The sequence below is a fragment of the Ailuropoda melanoleuca genome, chromosome 6, assembly GCF_002007445.2.
Source record: "Ailuropoda melanoleuca isolate Jingjing chromosome 6, ASM200744v2, whole genome shotgun sequence".
NCBI lineage: Eukaryota > Metazoa > Chordata > Mammalia > Carnivora > Ursidae > Ailuropoda > Ailuropoda melanoleuca.
Genome location: NC_048223.1, coordinates 16,570,224 through 16,597,262, shown reverse-complemented (window position 1 = coordinate 16,597,262; position 27,039 = coordinate 16,570,224). Strand labels below are relative to the sequence as shown.

At 42.8% G+C, this 27,039-nt stretch overlaps 1 protein-coding gene and 1 pseudogene across 8 annotated transcripts in view; both read left to right on the top strand.

Annotated features, from left to right (window-relative positions):
- The window catches only part of NEK11 (NIMA related kinase 11), a 231,332-nt gene that overhangs the window by 168,511 nt on the left and 35,782 nt on the right, over positions 1-27,039 (top strand). For 6 of the 8 annotated variants that reach the window (XM_019803185.2, XM_034662010.1, XM_011229202.3 and 3 more), the window contains one exon: positions 16,892-16,988. In XM_019803185.2, coding sequence (XP_019658744.2) covers positions 16,892-16,988 — 97 coding nt within the window. Of the gene's footprint in view, positions 1-16,891; positions 16,989-17,078; positions 17,819-18,556; positions 20,588-27,039 lie in introns of those variants that run through there. The other 2 variants (XM_019803187.2, XM_019803188.2) reach the window with 2 other exon arrangements.
- On the top strand, positions 11,799-16,804 carry LOC105239052 (annotated as a pseudogene).

The window sequence follows — 27,039 nt, the reverse complement described above, 5'->3', positions numbered from 1 at the left end:
TGTGCTGGGCCATTTGGCACTATATACAGGAGTTACTGAGTTTCCCTGGAAACAATATTGTATTTTTGCCTCATCCTCAGCATCTGCATCAGACATTCAGAGTCTGGTGGGCTCAATGGCACTGCGTGAGGCTTCAGATGTTGAGACCTATTTGGAACATGGTCCCAGCCTCCAGGTAGGGTTCCGGACAAACCAGGAACAGCTCTGTAGTGATACCAGAGAGCTCCACTACGTGCTACTTTCACACATAGAGGACCTGTTGGTCCAAATGGAGGCACCTCATTTCTGAAGCCCTAAATCCCCCCTGAAATTTCCCATGGCCTGTAAGACACAAGGCCAGTCATGAACAGGCTGTTGAGTGATCCCAGGTGGAATTAAGAGAGGGAGGGAGAGAAGAAATTAAAAAGACAGCACTTTCCTGCCAGAAATCAGGGCCTGGGGGAGACAGCCAAGAATGTAGGCCATTTCACCAAAGGCAGATATGTTAAAACATGAAATTTCCATGGTTTAAATGTGTATCCTGCCTTTCTCCCCCTCCCCCATACCTTTCTTCCCTCCAGATGTTTAAAAAGCATATACAATAAGCCAGATATTACAGAGGGATGAAGAAAATGGCATCCCTGTCTTAATGAGCTCCCAGTGTAGTCAGGGAGGCTGGTAAGTACAGGACACTGTGATGAGGACAACACATACTGTGAACAAGGAAGGTGGAAGACAAGGGTCCACTGTGGGGATGCAGCCTGGGGAGGACTTCACAGAGGGCGAGGTTTGTAATTTTTTGTGTCAGTGAGGGCAGTACACGATCTTCTTCTTCTTTTTTTTTTTTTTTAAGATTTACTTATTTGTTTTAGAGGGAGAGAGAGAACATGCACAAATGGGAGGAGGGGCAGAGAAAGAGGGAGAGAGAGAATCTCAAGCGACTCCTTGCTGAGCACGGAGCCTGGCTTGGGCTTGATCCCAGGACTCTGAGATCATGACCTGAGCCGAAATCAAGAGCCAGCCACTTAACCGACTGAGCCATCCAGGCACCCCAGGGCAGTACAAGATCTTACTCACTGCAGTATTTTCAGAGTCTAACATATAGCCTGACACACAGTATTTTTTCAATAATCATTTGATGAATGAATAGAAAGATGAATGGAGTTGCCAAGGGATTGGAGAGGAAAGTGTTCTCTAGAGAGGATCAAGCAGCATGAAAGTTCAGAAGTAGGGAACAACTAGGTATATTCATGGAACTATCAAGAAGTTTGGTATTACTGGAATAAGGTGTGAGGAAGAGATCAGCAAACCTGGCTATGTAGGGCCAAACCCATGGATAATCTTGTATGCCAGGTTAAGCAGCTTGAATTTTATTCTGTGGATTAGGATACCACTGGTTTTTGAGCATGGTCAGAAAAGATTACCTTTAACAAACGATAAGGAGGAAGCTTTGAAAGGAGTGGCTTGAGGTGGGGAACTGTTTATGGACTCTCATTACATAGGCAATAGGTAGTGTTACTATGTAACTGTTCAGGCCCATCACTATTCAGTAAGGACAGAAGATGACCTCTCACTTCCTTTTCTTCAAACTTAGAAAGGAAAGTTCTGTCTCCATATTTCTTAGTAACCAGATTATGAGCATCTTATCAAGGCAGCATATGAAATTTAACATTTTTAAATGTTTATGAAATTGGCTGTACTTCTAGAGAGAGAAGTCATCAGCAGAATGATATAAGTCCTTGGTAAACTATACTTATAAGAAGGCTTATTTTATAGATCCAAACTGGATGTTGTCACAGAAGCAATTAGAATGTAACAGATGCTTCAGAACCTCTCTGCCCATTAAGACCCCCTTAGTGTGTTGAGTTGTCTGATGAGTTTGGCTTTTTGAAAATTGTTACCCCTCAATTCTTCCACTGAAACTTGATAATAACTGTTTAATCTCTACTAAACAATGTGACTGATCTAGACCAGAGAAGGCATTAGGGCTTCTGAATCCTTTAGAATCTTCCTTTGCTTAAGCTTTTCAAACTCTAAGCTGTTAACTGTAAGGTTGACTGACAGCCATTTAACCTTGCACTATTGTGCTTTTCACCTTGAAAGAAATGAATTTCTCATACTAATTAGAATGATGTCAACATAGTGTTTTATCTTTCCTTACTGACATACTGAAACCACTACATTGGAGGAGAGGAGGGGTATTTTGGTCCATAAACCACTTGGATCATTTTGATGTGGATGCACAATGCACACTATCTGCTTGCCAGTATACCTTCTGTTTATGTATTAGGGAAATTTAATAGTTTCTGTAAGTCCTTTAAAACTTGAAAGGATGCAACAGATTCAGAATTAGGGGCAATTTGTAGAGAACCTACTATGTGTCTGCTACCATGCCAGATACGGTCATTAGGCAGATGTGTGGTGAAGGGACGGGGATAGGGAAAGGGCTTTGTAATATAGATAAATCCCTGAAACTGCAGTATTATTCATTCTTAGTAGTATACTCTTAGCAAAGAACATTGTGTATATTACTACTTTCTAGAAAAGAAGTTGCCAATGATTGAGTTTGCCTAACCAAGAGAGAAACTCAGCAATCGTGCATTCTTTTGTCACTCATACATTAGGATATCACCAAATTAGTATATGTTGGTTTGTAAGTTCCTCGGGAGCTTCCCTGGTATAATCTGAAACCAGCCCCTATACCCAGGCAGGCAAGGAGAGGCTGAAGAAAGAGGCAGGTGGCTCCAGATTGGTAGGTGGCAGGTTTAATAAGCAAGGGAACTTACCTATGAGGCTTATCTTGAGTGGCTGCAAGATGATTAGATCTCTGCAGCCACCTGCTGATGTAGAGGCTTTAACTGGGTTTAGTCACGTATACCAACCATCCAAAAGGTCTCAATACCACATCACTACCTTAAGGCTGTGTCCTTGGAGCAGCCTCTGGGGGCAGGAAAGGCAAGTGGAACGTACATTCCAATGACAGGGGAAGGGACGAGGGGTCTCTTGATTGCTGAGGTCCAGCTCACTGATCAACCGGCAGTCAGGTCTTCTCAATGACTTCCACCAACAGAGTTCTTTGTAGAGGATGGTATTAGGCCATAACGATATCATAGGCCTGCATCTTGCCATTAAAGACTTAGGATTTCGGAGGAGAACTAAGACACGGGCCTAAATAACTACAAAAGAGTAAGGATCCAGAAAATGGGGAGATCGCTTTTAGTTGGGGGGAATAGAAGTCATCAAGGAAGCTTCAAGGAGAAGATACTGAGATCATTCCTGTCATAGGATAGATTTGGCTATCAGAGCTGAAGGCCCCGCAGGTGGAAGGGACAGGGTAAGAAGGAAGCCAGAGACAGGGACAGGCAGCAGCAGACAGGCTTTGCTCAGGAACGATGGGTGGTTCCATTCGGTGTTATTTGCCTGAGTCATCTCACTTGTGAATATGACATGAACTATCTATGTAGCTAATTTTTATTATTTTCCTTAAACAAATAAAGTCTCTTTTTCTTTGTAAAAGGCATTTACTAGGATCTTTAATATCCAGTACCCTTTTGTGTAGAGGGAAATATTCACTACTACTTGCCCTTGATTTAAGGTTCAATGTATTAAGCTATATAATTATAAAGATATTACTGCTCCCTTTTCTATCTTGTTTTTATAGACTCTAGCTTTCTTGTTTGTTTATTCCTTTTAAAGAGACTCTTATATATGGACTCCTGAATTTTCTTCTAGGATTCTTGTTGTCTTATTTTCATCATTTTTATGCCAGGTGAATTATTCTTTTCCATTTAATTTAAGTTCTCCTTTTGTCATATCACAACTCCTAGATATTGTCTGTTTCTGATTCTATTTTGGTCTACTGATCTTGCTTCTTAATCTTCTGTCAGTACCAGAGTGTTCTAATTACACTGCCTTTATGGGATGTGTTAATGTCTAATAGGACAATTATCTTCCAATTTTCTTATTTTTTCGAAAGATTCTTATCCTCTGACATTTATTTTCTCACATAGATTTTAAGATCATTTATCCATTTCCAAAGGACACCTTTTTTTTCCTATTACTAAGTTTTAAGAAGTTAGTAGCATAGCGTTTCTAAAGCAACCATACAGCAACACAGTGATTTCAAAACTGGTTTTAAGGTAAATGCAGAAACAGTCTTCATATATTTGTTTCTTCTCCTGACCCTTCATAAAAGTCTGTGCCTATATTGCTTTTCTATGGCTGCATAAAACAGTACTGAAACACTTATTGGCCAAGAACAATAATAATCATTTACTGTTTTCCATGGTTTCTGTGGGTCATGAATTTAAAAGTGGCTCGGCTGGGTGGTTGTGGCTCAGGGTCCACGGAGGTTGTAGCCACATGTCAGGACCACAGTCATCTGAAGGCCAGGTGACTCACTCATACAGCAGCAAGTTGGCGGAGGGCCTCATTCCCTCCACATGGGCCTCTTTCCAGGGCAGCCTGGGAGGCCTCAAGGCCACTAATGCTGGTCATTGTTGCTAGACTGGCTACCATTGCCACCTCAGGAACCTGGCCATGGCCACCACTCCTGCCTGAGCCCTGCATGGATGGACTCCATGTGATCCCTACCCCTTATCATTACCAACTTCAGATACGCAGTCCAGGGAGGACTGTCTCATTGGCAGAGGCTGGTCATGTGTTGACACAATGTGCCTACAATCAGGGAGGCTGGGAAAGTGGATAGCCAGTATTTTAGCTTCTTTAGGGGGAGCCAGACTCTGTCTCACAAAGTAGAAGATTCTTCTAACAAAGGAAGAAGAATGTGAGGCCAAACATAATAATACATATCTACTGAGGTAATGAACTTTCTGTTTCTAAGAGATGTGGAGGGAGAGATGGCCCGTATCATGTTTTGTGGCAACATCTCTTTTGGCTTTCACAGAAGGAATAAATGATTCGAGATAATCCTTTTCTGATTTATCTTCTGTGTTGCTGACTCTAGAGGGAGCCATTTGCTTCGCACAAAATTGTCTAATAAAAGGTGAGACCTTGTCCGGAATGGGGGCCACAGCCGCACCAGCTGGGGGTGAACTCCACGGAGTGTGTGCCTGCTTGCAGAACCAAGACGCTTGGCCCTGGATCTGTTTAGCTGAGTGTTCAGCTGAGACCCCAATTCCACACCATTCAGCTGAAAAGAGGTGGTCGAGACACAGACCCTCTGTCGTCCATCTCAGCCCCAGAAGCAGCTCAGTAATGCTCTTGAGTATGTCTGATTGCATGCAGAACAGATGGCCATCGCTGTGACTTCCTGGGTGAGGTGGCTGCTCCTGGGCTCCAGTCAATGAACAAATTAACTTGGCCGTTTGAACTTTAGAGACTACTTGTTCTTTGAAAGGGACAATATTGAGCGGTTCTTTCTGGCAGTAATTATGTACCAGACCCATTGCTTTTTGATGCCATTTCTGGCTGGGTTAGTAAAGCCGGGTCACTGGCAGAGAGGGAGTTAGTCCATCTATTTGCTAGGGCAGAGAGTTTCTTTCCTCGTTCATTTAGATCTACCATCAGGTTATTTATGTGAAAAGTTGGAAATGTGAGTAAGGCTGCGTTTAACTACAAATCAATTAGTGTGAGCATTTCCTGGCACGGAACCATAATAGGGCACAAAAAGGAATATGATTCATGGTTCATATTTTCAAGGAATTTCCAGGTAATTAATTGGGGCATGAACATCTCCAGACCAAATGACTGGAACTGCAGGCAGCAGGTAACTAACATCAATGAGGATGAGTGGGCAGCATCAGACTCCCCAGCTCTCTGGGCCCCATCCCTGGAGATGCTGCTTCAGGAGGTTTGAGGCAGGTCTTGAGAATCTGCATTTTTAGCATGTTCCCAGGTGATGCTGAGGCTGCTGGTCCAGGGACTCTACTTTGAGATCCACTGGGCTAGGAAATCAGGGAAGAGAGTTCTCTCACTTCTGGCTATGGCTTTATAAAGAAAATGCTGACTTTTGACAAATTTTGATAAATTGAATCAAGTTTTTAATAAAGGTGCCTCACATTCAATTTTAATATATATTTATGACCCCACTGAAGAGAATGGTATTTGCAACCCAGAAAAAGATTTTCTTTCAACATTTAGGTTACATTAACCTGAAAGAACAAATTATTTTTGACCGAATAAGTCTTTGTCTAGAAATTATCTTGAAGAGATAGAGGTGGGTGTAAAGATAAATATATAAAGGTCTTCGTGGCAGTGTTGCTTACAATAGTGAAAAATTGGAATCAAAATAAATGCCTAGAAATGGAGACTAGTATGTCTTCTAGAACAAAGATGTTCTTTAGTTAAAAATGATGATGTAGTTGCATATTCATTGGCACGAAAGGTGTTATAAAGTAATAAAATGTACAAAGCTGTAGTTGATACACACACAAGGGGTGTGTGTGTGTGTGTGTGTGCACGCACGCACGCACACGCATTTGGAAACACCCCAGTATTAGCTATGGTTCTCTTAAGCAGCTTTCCCCTTCTGTGTTTTCTAATTTGTCTGCAATGAACATGGATGACTTATGTGATTCTTTTCTACTAAAAGAAGAGAGAAACACTGATGCATTTGCCTTAAGTATTTTAGTCAGTCTTGAACCAGCCCAACCTGCCATCACAAAAAAGCAGGTTTTGTTTCTCAAGCTAGTATTCTCTACGTTGGCAGCTTAGAATAATTAAACTCCCCAAATCCTGGCTTCTGGCTCCACGGGGTAAGCACAACTGAAGAAGTTGGAGTCTGGCTCCACAAATCTCTTCGCAAACTGTATCCACATTTAATTGCTTATTTAAAAAAACCCAGACACTTTTTTTTCTTCTCTTTTCTTTTTTTTGGGTACTGATAGGTGCTATTCTTAGAGACCTCTTCTAGTACATTCAAGAGGAAATGAACGTTTGCAAACCCCTGAACTCCTGTTGTTTTTAATCTTCCATCCAGTTCAGCTGAATATTTGTTGTGTGAAATAACCATGTAGTAAAAATAGAAAGTTTATTTTCCATCTTCTGGTATTTATTATCTCCCCTATGAGTTGCAGGTTTTCTTTCCCAAGCTGACCCACTTTTTTCCAAGTAATGTAATGTTGGTGGAGACAACGGGGCACTCTTGGGAAGTTGTCCCGTGCCGAGCACTGTGGTGGGTGCCGTGGGGTCGAGGGAGGCAGCGTACATTCATCCTGGGCCTCTACCAACAGCAGGGCACCTTTCTACGTATCATCGCATTTGAGCTTTACTGGAGCTTTGGGCACAGCTTTTCTGCCCAGGTGAGGAAGCTGAGTCACAGAAGTTTAGTAACTTAGCAAACATCGCAGAGTCAGGACTCGAAGGGCTCACCTGAACGTGCCCCGGCTGCCTTCCCGCTGGAAGCCTCTGAAGGCTGCTCTCTCCTGCACCATCTTCTTTCCTCCTGACTGCCTCCTTCACCAGCCTCCTCAGGGGGGTTGGCTTGGACACAGCTGCTGCTGACGGTTGACAACAACTTCCCTAGGTGGTGGAGGCTGCCCTGAGCCTGTGGAACAATATTCTGAAAGAATTGCTCAAGGGGTAGGGTAAAGGGTTACATCGGCATTTTTATCATCGCTCTTGTTTAATGCTTACCTTGTTTGTGTCGCCAAGACAACCACCTCCATGCCCCCGCTTCTTCCCAAACCCAGCACCCCTGTGTCATGGCTAGGTTTTTTCAGGAAGCAGCCTCTGACATGAAGTCTAGTAGGCAGGATGCTTACTTGGGAGTGCCCTAGGGGGAGCCCTATAGACAGGAGGGGGAGGAAGAAGGGCAAGGCAGAGCAGGGACAGTGCGGTGACACCGTCCTGACCATCCTGGCCCAAACCCATGGGGAGTTCTGGACTTATCAGAATTGTCTGCATGGGCCAAAATGGCCAGGCTCTCTACATCTACCATGGTCAATCATTAAATGTGGGCCGCATGGGAAGGGCATGATCTTGGGCAAGACAGCTTTCTGTGGCAGAGGCAGGTCCTGAAGGGACCACAGATGGAGGCTGGCTGCCTACAGTGCGCCAGGCAGCTGGGAAACAGCTCCTTCCTTGAAAGGAAATTGAGGTGGTGCATCGCTATCCCTGGGGTGTTGAGTTAACATAGTGAAGACAGGGCAGCCTGCTTTGTAGATTCTGAGGCAATTTTAGTGACATCCTGAGGTCCACTATCATCACAAGAGAAGCTCAAGGAAAAATCTTCACAAAGATGAGGCACAGATAAGCCTTTCAGCAGAGTGGCACGGCTTTCACGCACCCTACTGGTTTGTGGTCCCTCATAATAAGCCCTGAGCCATCGTCTGGAGAGGTGGAGAGATGAGATGACAGATGTCATGTTCTCTCCAAATTTCAACCTTTGGAGGAGGGGTTTTGTCTGATAATTTCCTGATTTTTCAAAATCAGCTCATGAAAATCCTTACCTGGATGTGCCATTTTTGTGAGGGATTGGAAAGATCACACATTTGGCAGTCAGGGAGCCACAGTTCTAGTCCTGACTCTGCCTCTTTCCTTATAGCTCTGTGACCTCAAGCAAGCCACACAGCCTCTCTTGGCCTCAGTTTCCCCATCCTTAAGATGAGACAAATTGGTGTGAAGAGGTTTAAAGTCACTTCCAGCTTGGAATCATGAAGCTTCTCCATCATCTAGGCCAGGAGTTGATAAACTACAGCCCGCAGGCCAAATCTGGCCAATATGTGCTTTTGTAAATAAGATTTTACTAGAACACAGCCATGCTCATTTATTTCCGTCTTATCTATGGCTGTTTTCATGCTACAACAGGAAACTTGAGTAGTGGAACAAAGATTGTTTGGCTTGCAAGTCTAAAACTACTTGGCTCTTTACAGAAACAGTTTACCAGTCCGTAGGCAAATCTTCCTTCATGTGCCACTCTAAAGAGTAGGGGGGGTGGGCGCCTGGGTGGCGCAGTCATTAAGCGTCTGCCTTCGGCTCAGGGCATGATCCCAGCGTTCTGGGATCGAGCCCCACATCGGGCTTCTCTGCTGGGAGCCTGCTTCTTCCTCTCCAACTCCCCCTGCTTGTGTTCCCTCTCTTGCTGGCTGTCTCTGTCAAATAAATAAATAAAATCTTTTTGAAAAATAAATAAATAAAGAGTAGGGGGAACAGTATGGGCCATGAGGACATGCCTTTGCAATAATTTGGGCCGAGAGGGCAACTGTATTTCTGGAATATTCCTGAGGAACTTGCAAGAAAGGAGAGGGTGAAAGATTAGGAGAGAAACATCCTGCATGTACTGTGCATAAAGGGCTGTGTCTGCGAGGGTTCCTGAGTAAGCAATGTCCCAGGTGCTTACGTGGGATCTTGTTTGCCAAAACATCCAACCCTGCAGTCCCTGCGTCAGTTCTTTATCACCCACATGGCAGGAGGTTTCGCAGGGAGGGCAAATGCAGGTTTCTTCTTTACCATCAAGGTCATCCGTCCTGGCACGGAGCTGGGGGGAGTAAATGAGTAGAGTAAATGTGTAAACGGAAATTTTGGAAATTTTGCTGGTGAAATGTCACAATCATCGAGCTGTCACTCTTTCAGGGAAAATAGGTCGGCTGGTAAGAGACAATAGAAGTAGGAGGAAGCCCGACAATATTACTATGACGAGCTGTGCTCTGCACTCTTACAAAACAGCCCCTAGTTGCTGACTGTCTCTTCATATCGTCTTGTGTTCATCTCACTGCCAAAACATCCCCAGGGGGTAGTATCAAGTGTTGTAATCCTCCTCGTCCTGTGTTTCGCAGGTGGGGAAAGACTTCAGGATGATTTTGCCTGATGTTTCAGAGTGCCTGCAGCACTGAATGTGGGTGCCAGCCATTTGCCTCTTAATATTTGGTCCTTCTGGTTGCTTTTCATTGTTGTTGTCATTAGTATTAGTGTTGCTTTCCCAAGGAAATTCCACCCCACTGGCGGTCCAGGGAAATGTCTGATACCAGATCATAGAAGGTTCAAATTGAGAGAAGGCCCTCTGTCTAATGAAATTGCTTAAATAAAATATGAGCAAACTGAGGCTCAAAGAGGTGACCTGAGGGCCGTGTAGCCAGTGAGAGTAGAACTAGAACAGTAGGGGCGCCTGGGTGGCACAGTGGTTAAGCGTCTGCCTTCGGCTCAGGGCGTGATCCCGGTGTTATGGGATCGAGCCCCACATCAGGCTCCTCTGCTATGAGCCTGCTTCTTCCTCTCCCACTCCCCCTGCTTGTGTTCCCTCTCTCGCTGGCTGTCTCTATCTCTGTCGAATAAATAAATAAAATCTTAAAAAAAAAAAAAAAAGAAGAACTAGAACAGTAACTGTGATCCTCTGACTTGAAGGCTAGTGCTTTTTCCACGGACCCTCTGTTCCCCTCTTTGCAGCGTGGTGTCATGTCAGTGTACAAAGTAGCACTCCTGGTGATCACCTAGACAGATACCTTGTCTCTTCCCCAGTAGATCACAAGCTCTTTCTGGGTTAAGGACCATGGCTACTATTTACATTACCTTTGACTTTAATCCCTATCTTCGAGCATTTAAAATATAACCCCTCCCTTAAGAAACTAGAAGAAGATGAGCAAATTAAACCCAAAGCAAGCAGAAGGGAGGAAATAATAAAGACTAGAGTGGAAATAAATGAAATAAAGACTAGAGAATCAATAGAGGACACCAACAAGACCAAAAATCCTTAAAAAGATCAACAGAATTAATAAATCTTTAGCCATAATATCCAAGGAAATAAGAAAGAAGACTCAAATTCATGAATCAGGAATGAAAGGGGAGACATTACTACTACCCTTAAGGAAATGAAACAGCTTATAAGGACATACTATGAACAACAGCATGCCAGGAAATTAGCTAACTTAGAGGAAAGGGACAAATTTTATAGAAAGACACAAATTACCAAACTGAGTCAAGAACAAAAAATCTGAATAGACCTGTAATAAGTAGATCAAATGAGTAAACTAAAAACTTCAAATAGAGAAAAGCCCAGGCCTAGAAGGCTTCACTGGTGAATTCTGCCAAATAGTCAAAGAAGAATTAATACCAGTTCTTCACAAGCTCTTCCAAAAAATAGAATATGAGACAACACTTCCCAACTTATTCTATGAGGCCATTCTTTGACACCAAAACCAGATTAAGACATCACAAGAACAAACAGACAAAACTATGAGCTGATATTCATCTTGAATATATGTGCAAAAATCATCAACAAAATACTACTAAAATGAATCCAGCAACATTAAAAAAAAAAGGATTATACTTGATGACCAAGTGTGAAATAAAATGTGAATAGAATAAAGGGCAAAAATGATATGATCATCTCCATAGATGCAGAAAAAGCATTTGACAAAATCCAACATCCTTTCTTGATAAAAAACACTAAACAAACTAAGAATGGAAAGGAACTTTCTAAACCTGATAAAGGGCATCTATGAACACACCTACAGCTAATTCGTACTTAGTGGTGTAAGAATGAATGTTTCCCCCCTAACAACAGGAAGACGACAAAGACTTCATTCACCACTTCCGTTTAGCACTGTGCTAGAGATTCTAGCTGGGGAAATTTGGCAAGGGGAAGAAAGAAAAGGCATCCAGCTTGGAAAAGAAGAAGTAAAACTATCTCTATTTGCAGATAACGTGCTCTTGTATGTAGAAAACCCTAACAAATCCACTAAAAACTAGTAGCACTAATAAACAAATTAAGCAAGATTGAAGGACACAAGACTGATACACTAAAACCAGTTGTATTTTTATACACAGCAGTGAACATTTCAAAAATGAAATTAAGAAAACAATTCCATCTATGACAGCATCAAGAATAAAATACTCATGTATAGACCACCACTGTGACCAAGATGGACAAAAGACTTACTTTCTTCCTCAAGGATGCCTGGGCCAAGGAGCTGGTGCTTGTCCCATCCTTCACCATTGGGGGTCTCACTATAATTCTTTCAACCCTCAGCCCCTTCATCAAATATGCCACCATGATCAACCAGGCCACGCCCTACAACTATCCATTGCCCTCCCCCCCACCAAGATGATGGGAACATGTTGAATGCTCTCAGCCACCCCCAGGATCCCAGGGCCCAAGCATGGAGTAGCTGAAGAAATTGTGGAGGAGGCCCCCTTTCCTGTGGCCAATAAAATGCGAAAAGCGACCCTCCCCCCCAAAAAAGAATAAAACACTTAGGTATAAATTTAATATGATATGTGCCTTATGTAGAGATGAACTTTGGAGGTACAAAGATGAACAGGGTAAAAAATATTTACAGATTATATATCCGATGAAAGTTTAATATTTATAATATATAAAAAACTACAACTCAACAAAAATATAAACAGCTCAATTTAAAAATGGGCAAAGGACTTGAATAGACATTTTTTCAAAGAAGATATATAAATGGCCAATAACCACATGAAAAGTCATTAGGGAAATGCAAGTCAAAACCACAATGAGATGCCACTTCATATCCACTAGGATGGTTATAATTTAAAAACCAGAAAATAACAGTGTTGGCAAAGATGTGTAGAACTCTCACACACTAATAGTGGGAAGGTAAAATGGTGTAGCTGCTGTGAAAACAGTTTGGTGGATCCTCAATCAGCTAAATATAGAATTACCATAAGACCCAGCAATTCTACTCATATATATATATATATATACACACACACACACACACACACACACACACACACACATATTGCAGCATTACTCATAATACTAGAAAGGGGAAACAAGTGTTCATCAACAGATGAATGGATAAACAAAATTTGATGTATACATACAATGAATATTATTCATCCATAGAAAGGAAGTCCTGATAATGCCACACATTGATGAACCTTGAAAATAGTATGCTGCGTGAAATAAGCCAGATACAAAAGGACACATATTATATTATTTCACTTACATAAGGTACCTAGAACAGTAAAAATCACAGACACAGAAAGTGATTAGAGGTCAGTAGGGACTCAGGGGAAAGGTGCATGGGGAGTTATTGTTTCATGATTATAGAGTTTCTGTTTGGGGTGATGCAAAGGTTTTGGAAATAGGTAGTGGTGATAGTTGCACATGGCGAATGTACTTATTGCCATTGAATTGTACACTGGGTTAAGAAGTAAAAAAAAAAAAAGATGAACAGGACATAATCTCTGTAGTCAGGCAGCTTACTAACTGGTTAGAAAAATACAGGGAAGGGGCACCTGGGTGGCTTAGTCGGTTAAACAGCTGTCTTTGGCTCGGGGAATGATCCCAGGGTTCTGGGATCGAGTCCAGCATCGGGCTCCTTGCTCAATGGGGAGCCTGCTTCTCCTTCTCTCTCTGCTTCCCCTGCTCCTGCTCTCTCCCTCTCTCTATCTGAAATAAATAAAATCTTTAAAAAAAAGAGAGAGAGACTTGATTTCAGTTTTTTCTTTAGAAAAAGGGTGGAGGTGAAGCGAAAGTGAGGGGCAGCCAAAAGTAGACAGCGAAGGGCAGACTTACTCACGGGAGAGTGCACATCCAGCCCATGGCCGGAAGGTCCTTGGGAAGGGAGAGGGTATAAAGTTCTTGTAGGAACTTTGTGAATCCATACACGCACCTAACGTTGTGTGTCTTACACACATGTATTACTTCCCAGGCCATGAACCTTCTGTTGAAATTTAGAGACTATTAATTTTAGAAAGTCAACACAGGGATTAAGGATTCTTCTGTTTTTTAAGTCTCAAAGAGCAGAGCTCTAGAACCAGAGCTTCCTGGGCCTGCAACCAGTGCAGCTGCATGGTGCCCCAGGCTCAGGAGGGGGCCTTGCACTTGGGGTTCAGTAAAATCCCTAATCATTTAATCTTTGAATTTGTGTTTTATGAGTGAAGTCTGATGGAACAATGGAACCTATGCTGGAGGCTTGAAGCCTCACTTTTATGTTGCCTCCAGCCACCCCCCTGGGAAGTCTTCTCCACCTCCCACTCTCTAACTACCCGGCCCCTACCACCCTCCGTTCCCTATGGGGGCCTGTGCACAGATAGGGGAAGATCAGGGGCAGGCGGGGCGGCCCTTGAACCCCTGCAAGTATCTTCACCCTCCTTGAGAGTATCTATCTCAGTTCCTGAGGGAAAACATTAAATGTCCCCATAAAAAACACCGTAACAGGTCCACAGAGAGAAGTGGAAGAAAGAAATCAGCTTTTCTCTTGCTTTTTGAACAGGGGGGCTATGCACTGTTATTCAGCTGTGGGCCACACACAGTTATGTAGCTGGCCCGTCTAAGGCCTTGTCAAAATGTGGCCCCAGGACCCGCAGCATTGATATAAGTTGGAAGTTTGTTAGAAATGCAGAATTCCAGGCCCTACCCACACCTATTAAGGCAGAATCTACATTTTTAACAAGATCTCTGGGTGATTCATATCACATTGAAGTTTGAGAAGCAGGGGTCTAGAACACACTCAAATTCAGTGATTCTGGGATTCATCTAATAACATGAAGTCTGTGATTCTAGCCCCGTCATTTCTATTATGATTGCTAAATGTGTTGTCCTTCTATTTGACATAAAACAACTGCTATTCATGGTAAAAGGCGGGATGGAGAGGAAAAAACCTGGCCAATAAGAAAAACTAAAAAAGGAATTAACTCTGAGCACCAAGCTTTGCCGACCCTGATGCTGAAATGTTATTTGCCCCGTTCTCTACTCTTGGGCTCAAGGCTTAGCATCTTTCCCAGCAGTGCTGAGAGCCCTACTCAGGGGAACTGTGGCTACATTAAAATAAACTGCCGCTCTCCTGGAAATTTATTTTCCCTTTATTTGCATACGTCTTTAGGACTTGCCAGCTCTCTGGAAGAAAGGAGAAAGCAGCACCTTCTTCTCAGTCTTGGCAGAACTGGTTTTTGGGCTTGCATGTTACTTGGCATGGTGTGGTTATTGTTTAGTAACTTTTCAGGATCTAAGAAAGATGATTATAAAAAGCAACCAACAAGAACATGAAACGGGCCCCCTATGCCATCTCTCCTTCTCACAAAAGCCTTCCTTGGCGAGAAGCAGCTGTCCTGGCCAGAGCTGGTGGGAGGGGAAAGCTGAAATAAAGCTTCTGTTTGATGCCAGGGAAGGCTGAGCAGGTCTTCCCTCGGGGTGTGGAAGGGGTGCTCTCCAGGAGTGAGCAAAAGGGGAACAATCAGTCACTGGCACTTGTGTCTTAAAGTGGGGCCGTAACTGGTGGGGTACTAGAAAGAGCTGGCTGTTCATTTAACTGTTTGTGAAGGCGCCCTTTATCGAATTCATAACTGTCCATCCAGGGCTTCTGCATTTAGGGATGGAGGCTGGGAAAAGACCAGCAATTCTGACAAAGTTCAACAGGAGAGTAAGCATCTCAATGATATCCTCAAGAGCAAGCAGTTCGAAGTGAGACGCAGGGCCTCCAAGGAGGTATACAAAAGAAGGGTGCAGTTGAGGAATATTAGAATTTGCATTTAATTTTTTTAACTTATAAGAAGAAAGCTTTGCTAATATGTAAAATGAGAACTGTCTCTCACTCCCTCAGCTGGTCCCTAAATCAGACAGTCAGGTGTTACAAGAGATGGGGTGGGAAGAGTGGGAATGTCCCAACATGGGTCCCTTCTGGGACATAGCAACTACATGGATATAATTTATAAATGAATGTTAGAGTGTTCAATGTTTTTTCTTGATGGAGTGTGAGGCACCTTGTGGGGGGATGTAAGGGATGCACAAGGAAGATTCTGCCTCAGCTCCAGGAAGGACAGCATGCAAATCCAGCTCTGAATGATCCCAGTCCTTGTTCAGGGGCCCTTAGTAACTCCTTAGGGAAGTTGTGTGGTTTCAGCTGATGNATCCCAGCCCTTGTTCAGGGGCCCTTAGTAACTCCTTAATGGGAAGTTGTGTGGTTTCATCTGATAGACTGTTTCCTTCCCTTCAGTTCCAACACGCCTTGTAAGAGCCGCCAGGGTTTATCAGTAGAAAATGTAGCTTTCTCAGCAGATTTCATAACACCGCAGCTCTCGTTAACAACACTTTACCTCCTGAACGCAATTTTGGCCTTCTGCTCCATTCTGCTAGAGTTCACGGCTGCAAATGACCCCCCCCCCAACCCTGTCAGCATCTTGCTTTCCATTACAAAAAAGCAATGCTCAGGTGTGGGATTAAGATAAAGGGAATACTAAGCTTACTAGAAAAACTGTCTCAGTCATCAGAGCAAATACCACACCCGCTGAAAGCGACTGCCAAAGGCTCCTCCGGAACATTGGCTTTGCCATTGATGCATTTCCCTGTGAGTTCGCTAGTATAAAGCCCATCTTNGACTGTTTCCTTCCCTTCAGTTCCAACACGCCTTGTAAGAGCCGCCAGGGTTTATCAGTAGAAAATGTAGCTTTCTCAGCAGATTTCATAACACCGCAGCTCTCGTTAACAACACTTTACCTCCTGAACGCAATTTTGGCCTTCTGCTCCATTCTGCTAGAGTTCACGGCTGCAAATGACCCCCCCCCCCAACCCCGTCAGCATCTTGCTTTTCATTACAAAAAAGCAATGCTCAGGTGTGGGATTAAGATAAAGGGAATACTAAGCTTATTAGAAAAACTGTCTCAGTCATCAGAGCAAATACCACACCCGCTGAAGGCGACTGCCAAAGGCTCCTCGGGAACATTGGCTTTGCCATTGATGCATTTCCCTGTGAGTTCGCTAGTATAAAGCCCATCTTTTAAATAATGGTGTTCTGTTTAAATAATCCTTTTGGAGAGAGGCTTGGTCCTGGAATTCCTTGTGCATATTAAAACTATAAATAATCTTGTCATTAGGAATAAATCTCCTTAATGTGCATGTCATAATTGAATTCATCTCTAATTAATGTAGCATTACCTAGTGGTCAAGGTGGATTAGCTTCTGTTTTCTGATTGCCCTTGAATGTTGCCTCCAAGTTGCCGGAGTGCTGATGGAGTCAGTAAGTGCTGTGCATTGATTTTTCAGACACAAGGACCATCACCAGCACAGCTCCAGACATGTCTCCGGGACCAACAATGTTCAACAGCACAGTGGCCAAGACCAAGATGAAGCACATGAGGGAGTAAGTAGCATGTTGCCTGAGCCCCAGGAGAGTGGAGTGGGAGCCTTATTGACAAAGAGTGTGATCCTTCATGTAACGCTATTCCACTAGGTCTCCACAAAATAACAGCTGTGCTTTTCTAGAAGCAAAGGTGAATGGAATGTGTAAAAACCCAGTTGGAAAGGCCTGAATTTGGATCAAGAACTCCTGCTATGGTCTGAACGTGTACCCACCCCTTCCCCAAATTCATATGTTGAAATCCTAACCTCCATAGGAGATGGTATTAGTAGGTGGGCCTTTGGGAAGTGCTTAAATCATTAGGCTTCATGAATGGGATTAGTGCATTAGAGCAGAGGTTCCAGAGAGTTCCCTAGCCCCTTCTGCCATGTGGAGACACAGGGAGAAGGTGCTGGCTTTGAAGCAGGAAGAGGGGGCCCTCACCAGAAGGCCACCATGCGGGTGTTTTGATCTTGGACTTCCCAGGCTCCAGAACTGTGAGCAACACATTTCTGTTGTTGAAAAGCTACCCATCTATGGTATTTTACAGCAGCTCAAAAGAATAAAGATAGCACCTGTTACAGACTTCTTAGCAAAGAAGAAATACCCAGCCTCCTAGTCTAAATTTTCCTGTACAGTTCATGTCTCTAGATCAGCGGTTGGCAAATTCTCTCTGTAGGGGACTAGATAGTAAATAGTTTAGGCTCTGTGGGCCATACAATTTCTGTCACAATTACTCAACTCTGCTGTTGTAACACAAAAGCAGCCTTAGAGGAGCCTGGGTGGCTCAGTGAGTTAAGCCTCTGCCTTCGGTTCAGGTCATGATCACAGGGTCCTGGGATCAAGTCCCGCATTGGGCTCCATCCTCAGTGGGGAGCCTGCTTTTCCCTCTCTCTCTGCTGCTCACCCTGCTTGTGCATGTGTGGTCTCTCTCTCTCTCAAATAAATAAATAAAATCTTTTTAAAAAGCAGCCTTAGACAAAATATAAATAAGGAAGCATGGCTGTGCTTCAATAAAACATTATTTCAGACTGAAATTTGAATTTTGTATAATTTTCAGGTGTCACAAAATATTGTTATTTTGATTTTTTTCAACCACTTAAAAATGTAAAAACAATTCTTAGCTCACAGGATGTACAAGAACAGGTGACAGGCCACAGAGCTGGCCTATGGGCTCTCTAGCTTGAAGACCCCTCCTACAGATGTCCCAACTCAGAAAGTTTTTCTTTTTTTTTTTTAAAGATTTTATTTATTTATTTGACACAGAGAGAGACAGCCAGCGAGAGAGGGAACACAAGCAGGGGGAGTGGGAGAGGGAGAAGCAGGCTCATAGCAGAGGAGCCTGATGTGGGGCTCAATCCCAGGATTCCGGGATCACACCCTGAGCCGAAGGCAGTTGCTTAATGAGTGAGCCACCCAGGCGCCCCCAGAAAGTTCTCCTATGTTGGTGGTGTTCATGCACAGGCAAAAATTATTTTTCAGTTATATCATTCTTGCAACACCACACATCACCACACAGTTTAATGTTTGAAAGCAAAGGAGAAAAAAGTGCTGAAAATTATTTCTAAACCTAAAGCTAGTAATCTGTTTAGATGCCTTTTGTTTTGTGTCCTGCTTCTGAGTGGCCGCCTCCTGACAGAGTTACCATGGCAACAAGTGACGCCCAGGAACTGGAAGTGAGAAGGAGTTTGGACTAAACTTTCTTGCCTCTGCCTCCTTCCACTTCTCCTTGCTAGGAGGAGATTATGGAGAAGGCTTTGTTAATCTCCCAGTCGATAATCTTCAAAGAAAAGTTACTTGATGATTTCGTCCTTAAATTTTAATAATGTGGTTTGTCAGATTTTTTATCTAGGACTTCATTGCTTTTGCAGAGTACACAACATCCCATTTGCTAGCATATTGTGAAATGCTTTAAATAATTAAAATGAGAGTAATTTTGGCAAAATAAATGACAAAGATATGTTCTAGTGATTTCAGTCCTAGTATTTTTTTTTCCTTCATTGTTGTTTGACTGAATTTGAATTTGACCAGGTGTTTTCTGGTTCACGTTCTAATGCGGATCAGTGCAGCTTGGGTTCTCTCCCCATGGTTGGTATTGCTTCTTCGGCAGAATAACCTGCCATCCCCTCATATCCCATGTCACAAAGCCCTGTACCATTCCAGAAAAGACAAAAAGGAAATTGAAGCCATAGGGCTGAGTATCTTTTGAGGATGTTGTGTTTCCTGTTCTAAGACAGGACAGAGCCAGAAGAGAGGGGATCTTGCCGTTCTTCCACAGTCTTTGCACAGTAATGTACTGTGTGCTCTGAGTGTGGACGGCAACTGTTGGGACACAGAGAGCAATGAATGACCTTCATGCCAGGGAACTTATAATGCAGAGAAAGTACCAGACATCAAAGTGGAAAGCTAAATGACAGCACAATGATTTTGTAATATGAGGTAACGGTTCAGAAAAGCCTCCAAGTGGGACCATGCCCATGTGCCAAATGGGGCAGATGGTGAGGGCTTTGAGGTCAGAAAGGGGAAGTCAAGGAGGCCTCTGGGAGAAGTGGGAACTTGGCCTTGTCCTTAATAGAGAGGTAGGATTTGGAAAGGTAAATCAAAGGGAGAGAAGGCTGGAGGCCAACAGATTTGGAGTCTGAGTCATGACTTTACCAATAAATGGTTTTCTGACCTTAGGCAAGTGATTTTCAAAAGTTCCGTTTCCTCATCTGCAAAATGGTCATAATATTATCGCCACAGTTGGGTCCCTGGGGAAGGTAGACTTGGAGGTGGGGATTACTGCACAGGAGGGTTGTGAGAGAGTGTTCATGAGACCACCACATGTACAAAGGAGGGGAAGGAAGTAGACTGGGCACAGGGACACATCAGGCTGTGACACGGTCTCAATGGAGACCTCAGTGGACCCTACAGAGAGCTCTGAAGCAGGGACGGTCCTACAGAACTGTCCTGAGTTGGGGTGAGAGGGCCAGGCCTTTACAGCAAGCACTGGATGCGGGCTGTCCTGGGAAGGGGCTGTCACTGAGCAAGACATTCTTTGGCGAGGGTTCTCCACCAGTGGTACCCGCAGTGGCCTGCTGTGACGAGTAAGCGACATGATACAGAGTAAACTGATACATACAAGAGGCCTTCTTAAGGAAAAATCAAGTGTTTAGTACCTATCATTAAGGAATAAAGAAGATAGCTTTTTATTCAAAAGAATATAAGGAAGGGAGTGCAAGGGATATATTTTAGGGATACTAATTGAATTAGGTTAATCATGTTAATTCTTTAAAAAATTGATTTTGAAATAGATTAAGCCTATAGGAAAGTTGAAAGAACAGCACAATAAATACCGACATATGCTTCACCTAGATTCACCGGTGGTTAACATTCTGCCACATTTGCATAATCTCTTCATATCTATCTATATAATGTATACATATATTTATACATTATTATAATTGTCATTATTACTGTGTCATTTGAGAATAAATTTTATTCCTCATGACTTTTCACACCTAAATATTTAAGTGTGAAACTCCTAAGAATATGGACATTCTCATATATAACCTCAGTAAATGATTAAATTTAAGATATTTCACATCAATATATATTATGTAATATACTAATCAACATTCAAATTTCACTGATTGACCAAATAATGTCCTTTATTGCAATTTTTTTTGATCCAGTATACAAGCCAGTTTCACACATTTCATATAGTTGCTATGTGCCTTTGGTGTCATTTATTCTGAAACAGTTCCTGAGTATTTTGTATCTTTCATGAGATTGACATTTTTGAAGAGTATAGGTGGGCTCTTTTGTAAGCTTTCCCTCAATTTGGGTTTGTCTCGTATTCCCTTTATGATTAGATCTAGGTTTTACATTTTGTATGATATTCTATATAAGTGATGCTATGTCCTTCTGAATTTTTTTAAGGTTTATTTATTTATTTGAGAGAGAATGAGAGTGGGGTGGGGGGAGAGGGGCAGAGGGAGAGAGAATCCCAAATAGACCCCACGCTGAGTGTGAGCCCAACATGGGTCTCAACCTCACCACCCGAAGTCATGACCTGAGCCAAAACCAAGAGTCAAATGCTCAACCGACTGTCCCACCCAGGCGCTCCTCCTTCTGAATTTTTAAAAATTTACTTTGGGGAATTGCAGTCATACAAAAGTAGTCAGAATAGTATAATTAATCCCAATGGACTCATCAGTCAGTTTAACAATTATCAACTGATGGTAAACCTTGTTTTATCTCTACTGCCAACTATTCTCCCATGTTACTCTTGAGAGAGTCCCATTCACCACATCTTGTCATCCATTAATTTTTCAGTAATATGTGAATTTGAACCTGCTCTTTGACGTCTCCCTTTTGAATGTACATGAGGCATTTCAGACTCAGGATGTCCAAAACTGAATTCCTGATCCCCCCCCCCCAAATCTGCTCCCTCCATAGCCTTCCCCATCTTTACGTAGGAAAGGTAAGATCTAGGGAAGAACAAACCTGCCGGGTCAGTTATCAGTGCCTCTCCAGGCTTACTATGTGATGATTTAAGGGTATCAAGCAAGTGGCTTCATCATCTCCTACTGTGAGAAAGCGAAGCTCTCTAAGGAAATTGGGGGGTAACACATGTGGTGATGCTAACGCCATGTTTCTTCAAGTTCTCCCAGCTGGGAGACCCTGAGACTTAGTGAGCATTCATCCATGCAGTGCCAGGTGTAGAGCAGACCCTGGCATAGTGGTCAGGAGCGGGGAGGCATGAAGCAGAGACGCAGCAACTGCTGGAGTTTATATCCCTGCTTGTTATTGCTAGTGTTCACCCTTGGACAAATTACCCAGCCTCCTTGTGCCTGAGAGTTCTCATCAGTAAAGAAGAGCCAATAATGGTTCCTACTTCACGGGGTTGTTGTGAGGTGATGTCATGTTGAGATCATGAAGGTATGAATTGAACTTAACAAAGTTCGTGGCATATAATAAGTGCTCAATAAATGTTAACAACTTAGAATAAGACTCTCAATATACATGTGGTTACTTTCTCTTGAAAAGCCCCAAGTGAAGTATCTGAAGGTATTGGCAAGTGTTAGGCTGCTCAGCGATGTTTTATACCTAAGGGCATCTGTGGGAGAAGAAGCTGTGAAGATACTTATATAGTGGGTTTTGTTTTGTTTCGTTTTTAAGCACGCAAACAGAAGTGCCAGTTCTCTGGGAAAGTGTCATGAAGTTGTTGAATATAAAAACCAGCTATTTACCATCATCCAACACTCAGTTTCCTGTTACAGCTACTTCTTACTCCTCCTGGGAGACCACTCCATAGATGAAACTTCCTGCTGGGGGCACAGGAAGCACTGGGCTCTCAGCAGCTGTTGGGCGGTGCCACTCATAGTCAGTAGAATCACAAGAAATCAGTACTGACTTCCTTTCTAAGTAATTTCCATGCACATTTGAAGAGAGGTTGCTATTCATATGTGGATGGTTAGATGGATGGATGGATGGACGGATGGATGGGCCTTTGTGGCTTCATAGGCCACTGTGGTTTTGTGGGCCTCCTGAAGCTTCTACTCTCAGGGCAGGGGTTTTTGGATTTTTGTTGACAAGTTTTCTCTACAACCATTAGCTGGATTTGATTCCAGGGCTGGCTCCAGAATGGTCCAGTTGGTCAGCTTTCAGCTCTGAGGATAGTAAGTGACACACTGTTGCTAAGGGATCAGTCCTTTAATACACACAGACCAAGACAATGTATCATGCCACAAAAGTGTTTTCCAACCTGAATGAATAGTTCTCCTGACCTTTATATATCAAGTAATCTGACTAGAGCCCTCAGCTTTGCTGCTTAAAGTGTGCTCCATAGACCAATAACATCGACATCACTTAGAAGCTTCTGAGAAATGCAGAATCTCTGCCCTCACCCCTCCTAAATTAGAATCTGCATTTTAATAAGTTCTCTGGAGGTTATATACATATTAAAGTTTGAGAAGCACTAAATCTAAAGGATTTCACCCTGGGGGAAGTTTGTTACCAGAGTATGAATTGGGATCGATCTTAATAAAAGCCAAATATAATATAAAAATACATTTATGTTTTAAAGGCCTCAATTTTTTTAGACTTTTTTTACTTGTTTTCTATTTGTTTTATTAAGAAAGGTATAATTTATATCTAATAAACTTCACCTTTTTTAGTATTCAGTTCTATGAGTTTTGACAAATGTGTAACAATAAAAGTCATTCTTTTTAGTATATAGTTCTATCTATTTTGGTAAGTGCATGTAGTCATACAACCATCACCACAGTCAAGATTATGGAGCTGTTTCTATAGAAGATTATACAACCTCCAAATATTCCTTGTGCTTCCTCTTTGTAACCCACCTCTCCCGTCATACCCTGCTCCTGGCAACCATTGATCCATTTTCTGTCCCTCTGGTTTTATCTTTTCCAGAATGTCATAGAAGTGGACTCACCACTTAGCATCATAGACCCCCATTGTAACTGGATGGTAGTTGTGCATATGGATCTAGACCTATGAATAGTTATATGTTAGACCCTCATAGTAGTTCTGAATTCCTTTGTTCCCCATAGAATCGTCACAAGGAGAGCCAGGTTTGGGGTATAGTTTCACATACCTCATGAGCAGTTGTCCTGAAGGTTTGTGGACCCACTAAGCTTGCTATTAGAGGGACCCACTACCCAGGATATTCTGAAGATGAGCTTCTGGTTTCCCTGTCAGGGACTCATCAGGTTCTTGCTGTGGCCAAGAGGCCTTAATGCCTGGGAACCATGGCGGGGGGGGGGGGGCCCTACTGTCCTGCCCAGTGCGACAAAGTTCTAGGGATGGGATCCACCTCACTAAGACTCAGCCTGAGAGTGGGCATCCATGGAGAATAAGGTTCTTGGGGAGCTTCTGAGCCCATTTCTCTAGTTGGAAATTAATGCCCTAAAAAACATCTGGGCCCTAACAACTTTTCTTGATGAGAGGGATGGCAGCTCTTTGTGACCACAACTCTGAATCACCTCCACATTGACAATTCATGCACAGGGCACAGGAAAAACAAAATATTTGCTGTGTAGATGTGTGTCTCCTCTTTGGAAAATGTAATGATACATATATCAGGCTTCTTGAAGTTGTCCACAGCTCACTGATGCTCTGGGGTTTTTTGGAGTTCTTTTTTCCCCTCTCTCTGTTTCATTTTAGTTGCCATGTCTGTCTTCAACTTAATCAGTCTTATCCTCTGCAAATTCTTATCTGCCATTAATCCTAATCGGTGTATTTTTCATCTGAGACATTGAAGTTTTTGTCTCTAGAAGTTTGATTTGAATTATACATACATATATATATATATATGTATATGTATCTTTCATGTCTTTGATTAACATGGTCAGTATTTCCCCAAGCTACTCGAACGAGTAGAATACAGTTTAATTATTTTAATGTCCTCTTCTGCTAATTCTAATAATATCTGTGTCATTTCTGGGTTGGTTTCAATTGATTGATTTTTTTCTCCTAATTATAGGTAGTATCTTTCTACTTCCTGGTATTCCAGATAATGTTTGACTGAATGTCTGGCATTGTGAATTTTACTTTGTTGGTGCTGGTTATTTTTGTATTCCAACAAGCAGTCTCGAACTTTTTTTTAGAATTTGTTTAAGTTACTGGGAAACAGTTTGATACATTTGGGTCTTACTTCTGAACTTTGTCCCGTAGGACCAGGGCAGCCTTTAAGCTATGGCTCATTATTGCCCATTACTGAGGTGAGACCCTTCTGTATATTCTACCTAATGGCCAGTGAATTGTCAAGTTTAATAAGAAAGGACAGTTTAGTAATAAAGGACAGGTGTGAAGAGGCACTATTCCTGGCCTTGTGTGAGCTCCAAGCACTTTTCTCTTTATAACTCTTCTGCATGGTTCTTTCCTTGGCCTCAGCAATTTCCTCACATGCATGCAACCCATCTATATTTAGCTGAATCATTAGTCTCTGTATGAGTATATAAAGGCTTATTTGTTTCAAATATTGAGAAACTGCTTTTGTTGTATAACTTTTGTTTCTTAATTCTGTAAAGTGGTTCCATGGGTCTGAAGTCAAATCCATAAAAAGGCATATTTAAAGAAGACAGCTTCTATCCTTGATGCTTTACCCTATTCTTTACCTTCCCCAAGAGGGAATAATCTAAAAAAAAAAAATTTTATGGGTCATCCTTTCATTTGAAAAATATATTCAAATAAAGTCCTTCTATCTCTCACTTCTTATGAAATTAGTAGCGTATTATACACGTTTTTTCTGCTTCACTTAGCAATATATCCTGGAGATCACTTCATAGTAGTGTGTAGGCAGACACTTCATTCCTTTTCACAGCTTCCACAGTCTCCCTTGCGTGGATGGACTGTTGTTCATTCACCCTGTCCCCTAGATGGACGTACGGGTTTTTCCAGCTTTAGCTATTACAAATAGCACCAAAATGAATAGCCTGTGCATTTAGCTTTTTTGTTTTATTTCCAGTTTATCTTTGAGATTTCTAGAGGTAGGATTGCTTGATCAAAGGGTAAATGCATATATAATTCTTGTAGGTATTTCCGAATGCCTTTTTGCATTCTAGCCAGCAATGTGGGAAAGTGCCTATTCTCTGGTTTCCCCCACAGAGTATGTTACCAAACTTTTGGATTTTATGTTTTCTATTATCTTCTCTCTCTCTGTCTCTCTCCCCCTCTCTCCTGCTCTCCCTCCCTCCCTCTCTCTGTCTTTCTGTCTCCTTTATAAACGTAGTCTTTCACTGTGGGGTCTATTTAACTTTGCTTTTGGTGTATTTTTTGGAATTTAGGAAGTTGTATTTTCATCTCTGTCAGCAAACACACTGGAGAGTCAAGTTCAGAAAATGTCTCAAAGTCTAGATTTGGAGTGGAAGGGAAGAAGCCACTTTGGCCTCAGGGTTCAGCCGAGCTTTCCAATGCAGTTTCCCTGAAACATTGTTTATTGGGAATCAAATGGTGTTGCTCACATGGGTTAACAAAAAATGGTGTGTGTGTGTGTGTGTGTGTGTGTGTGTGTGTGTGAGATTAGCCATTTAGCCTGTGATTTTTGTGTGGACTATCTTAATGAGGTGAAGGAATTTGTGGGGCCCTAACTCCCTCACATGTAGGAGGAACGCTTTCCAAGGACTGGTGACCTTGGTGTCAGTGGTCTCAGTTGCTGAAGAGCTGGGGTCAGTGTGGCGATGGGCAGCACCACGCCGTTGCTCTCCTGCGCGCGGACAGTGAGCAGACAGTCTTTGTGGAAATAGATGGGAAGCAGGGTGGTTCTTACGGAGCTGCCTAGGGCCCTGGTGTGTTGAGTGGGCCGCACTCGAGACTTACCCGTGTGGCCCGCCTGACACAGCGCGTGCCGCTTCGATGCTCCACACTGCTTTCTGTGTGTGTGTGTGTGTGCGCGTCACAGAGGCCTGTCCTCGGCCAGAGGACGCTAGATCTTGTGTTAGCTTCTGCCGTTGAGTGCTGCAGGGCTGTGGAGAGTTTCCTGCTGATTCCATCGTTGAGCTCTCATGTCAGCTGTTTGGAACGGTCTGGGCAGGGTCAGAGCACAGCCCTGGCTGAGTGCGGTGAGGAGGGCTGAAGGCAACAATTTAGAGGCTGCAGAAGGCACAAGGGTTCTGTAGTAACATTGAGGTCAAACATAGTAATTGGTTCAGTCTCAGCTAGCTGGCTCAGAAGTTCTTGAAATTTTTCTTTCGATTTCAATCACAGGAAGACCTTGACCGAGGAAGGTCACATGGAAGATGAGAAGCCCACGACCTTTATTGTCCTTCTTGTTAACCCGATATATGGCTCATCGTGCAGTAGCCATGACTTGGGAAAATGATGGTGGAGCATTAAACACTTGCTAAAAATGCTTCCAAGATGGAGTTGCATGTGGTTTGCAATAGTATCAGCTCAGGTTCTGATTTGGACCAAAGCCATAGCCGTGTTTCTGTGCAGGGCAGCTTGCTTTCAATGCACAGAGGAGGTGTGATAAGGGGAGTGTGCTAAGACAGACACCCTCTACCACACGGCTCTCACCACATATCTGCGAGATGGCCAGACTCTCCATTTTATAAGAGGTTGTATTTTC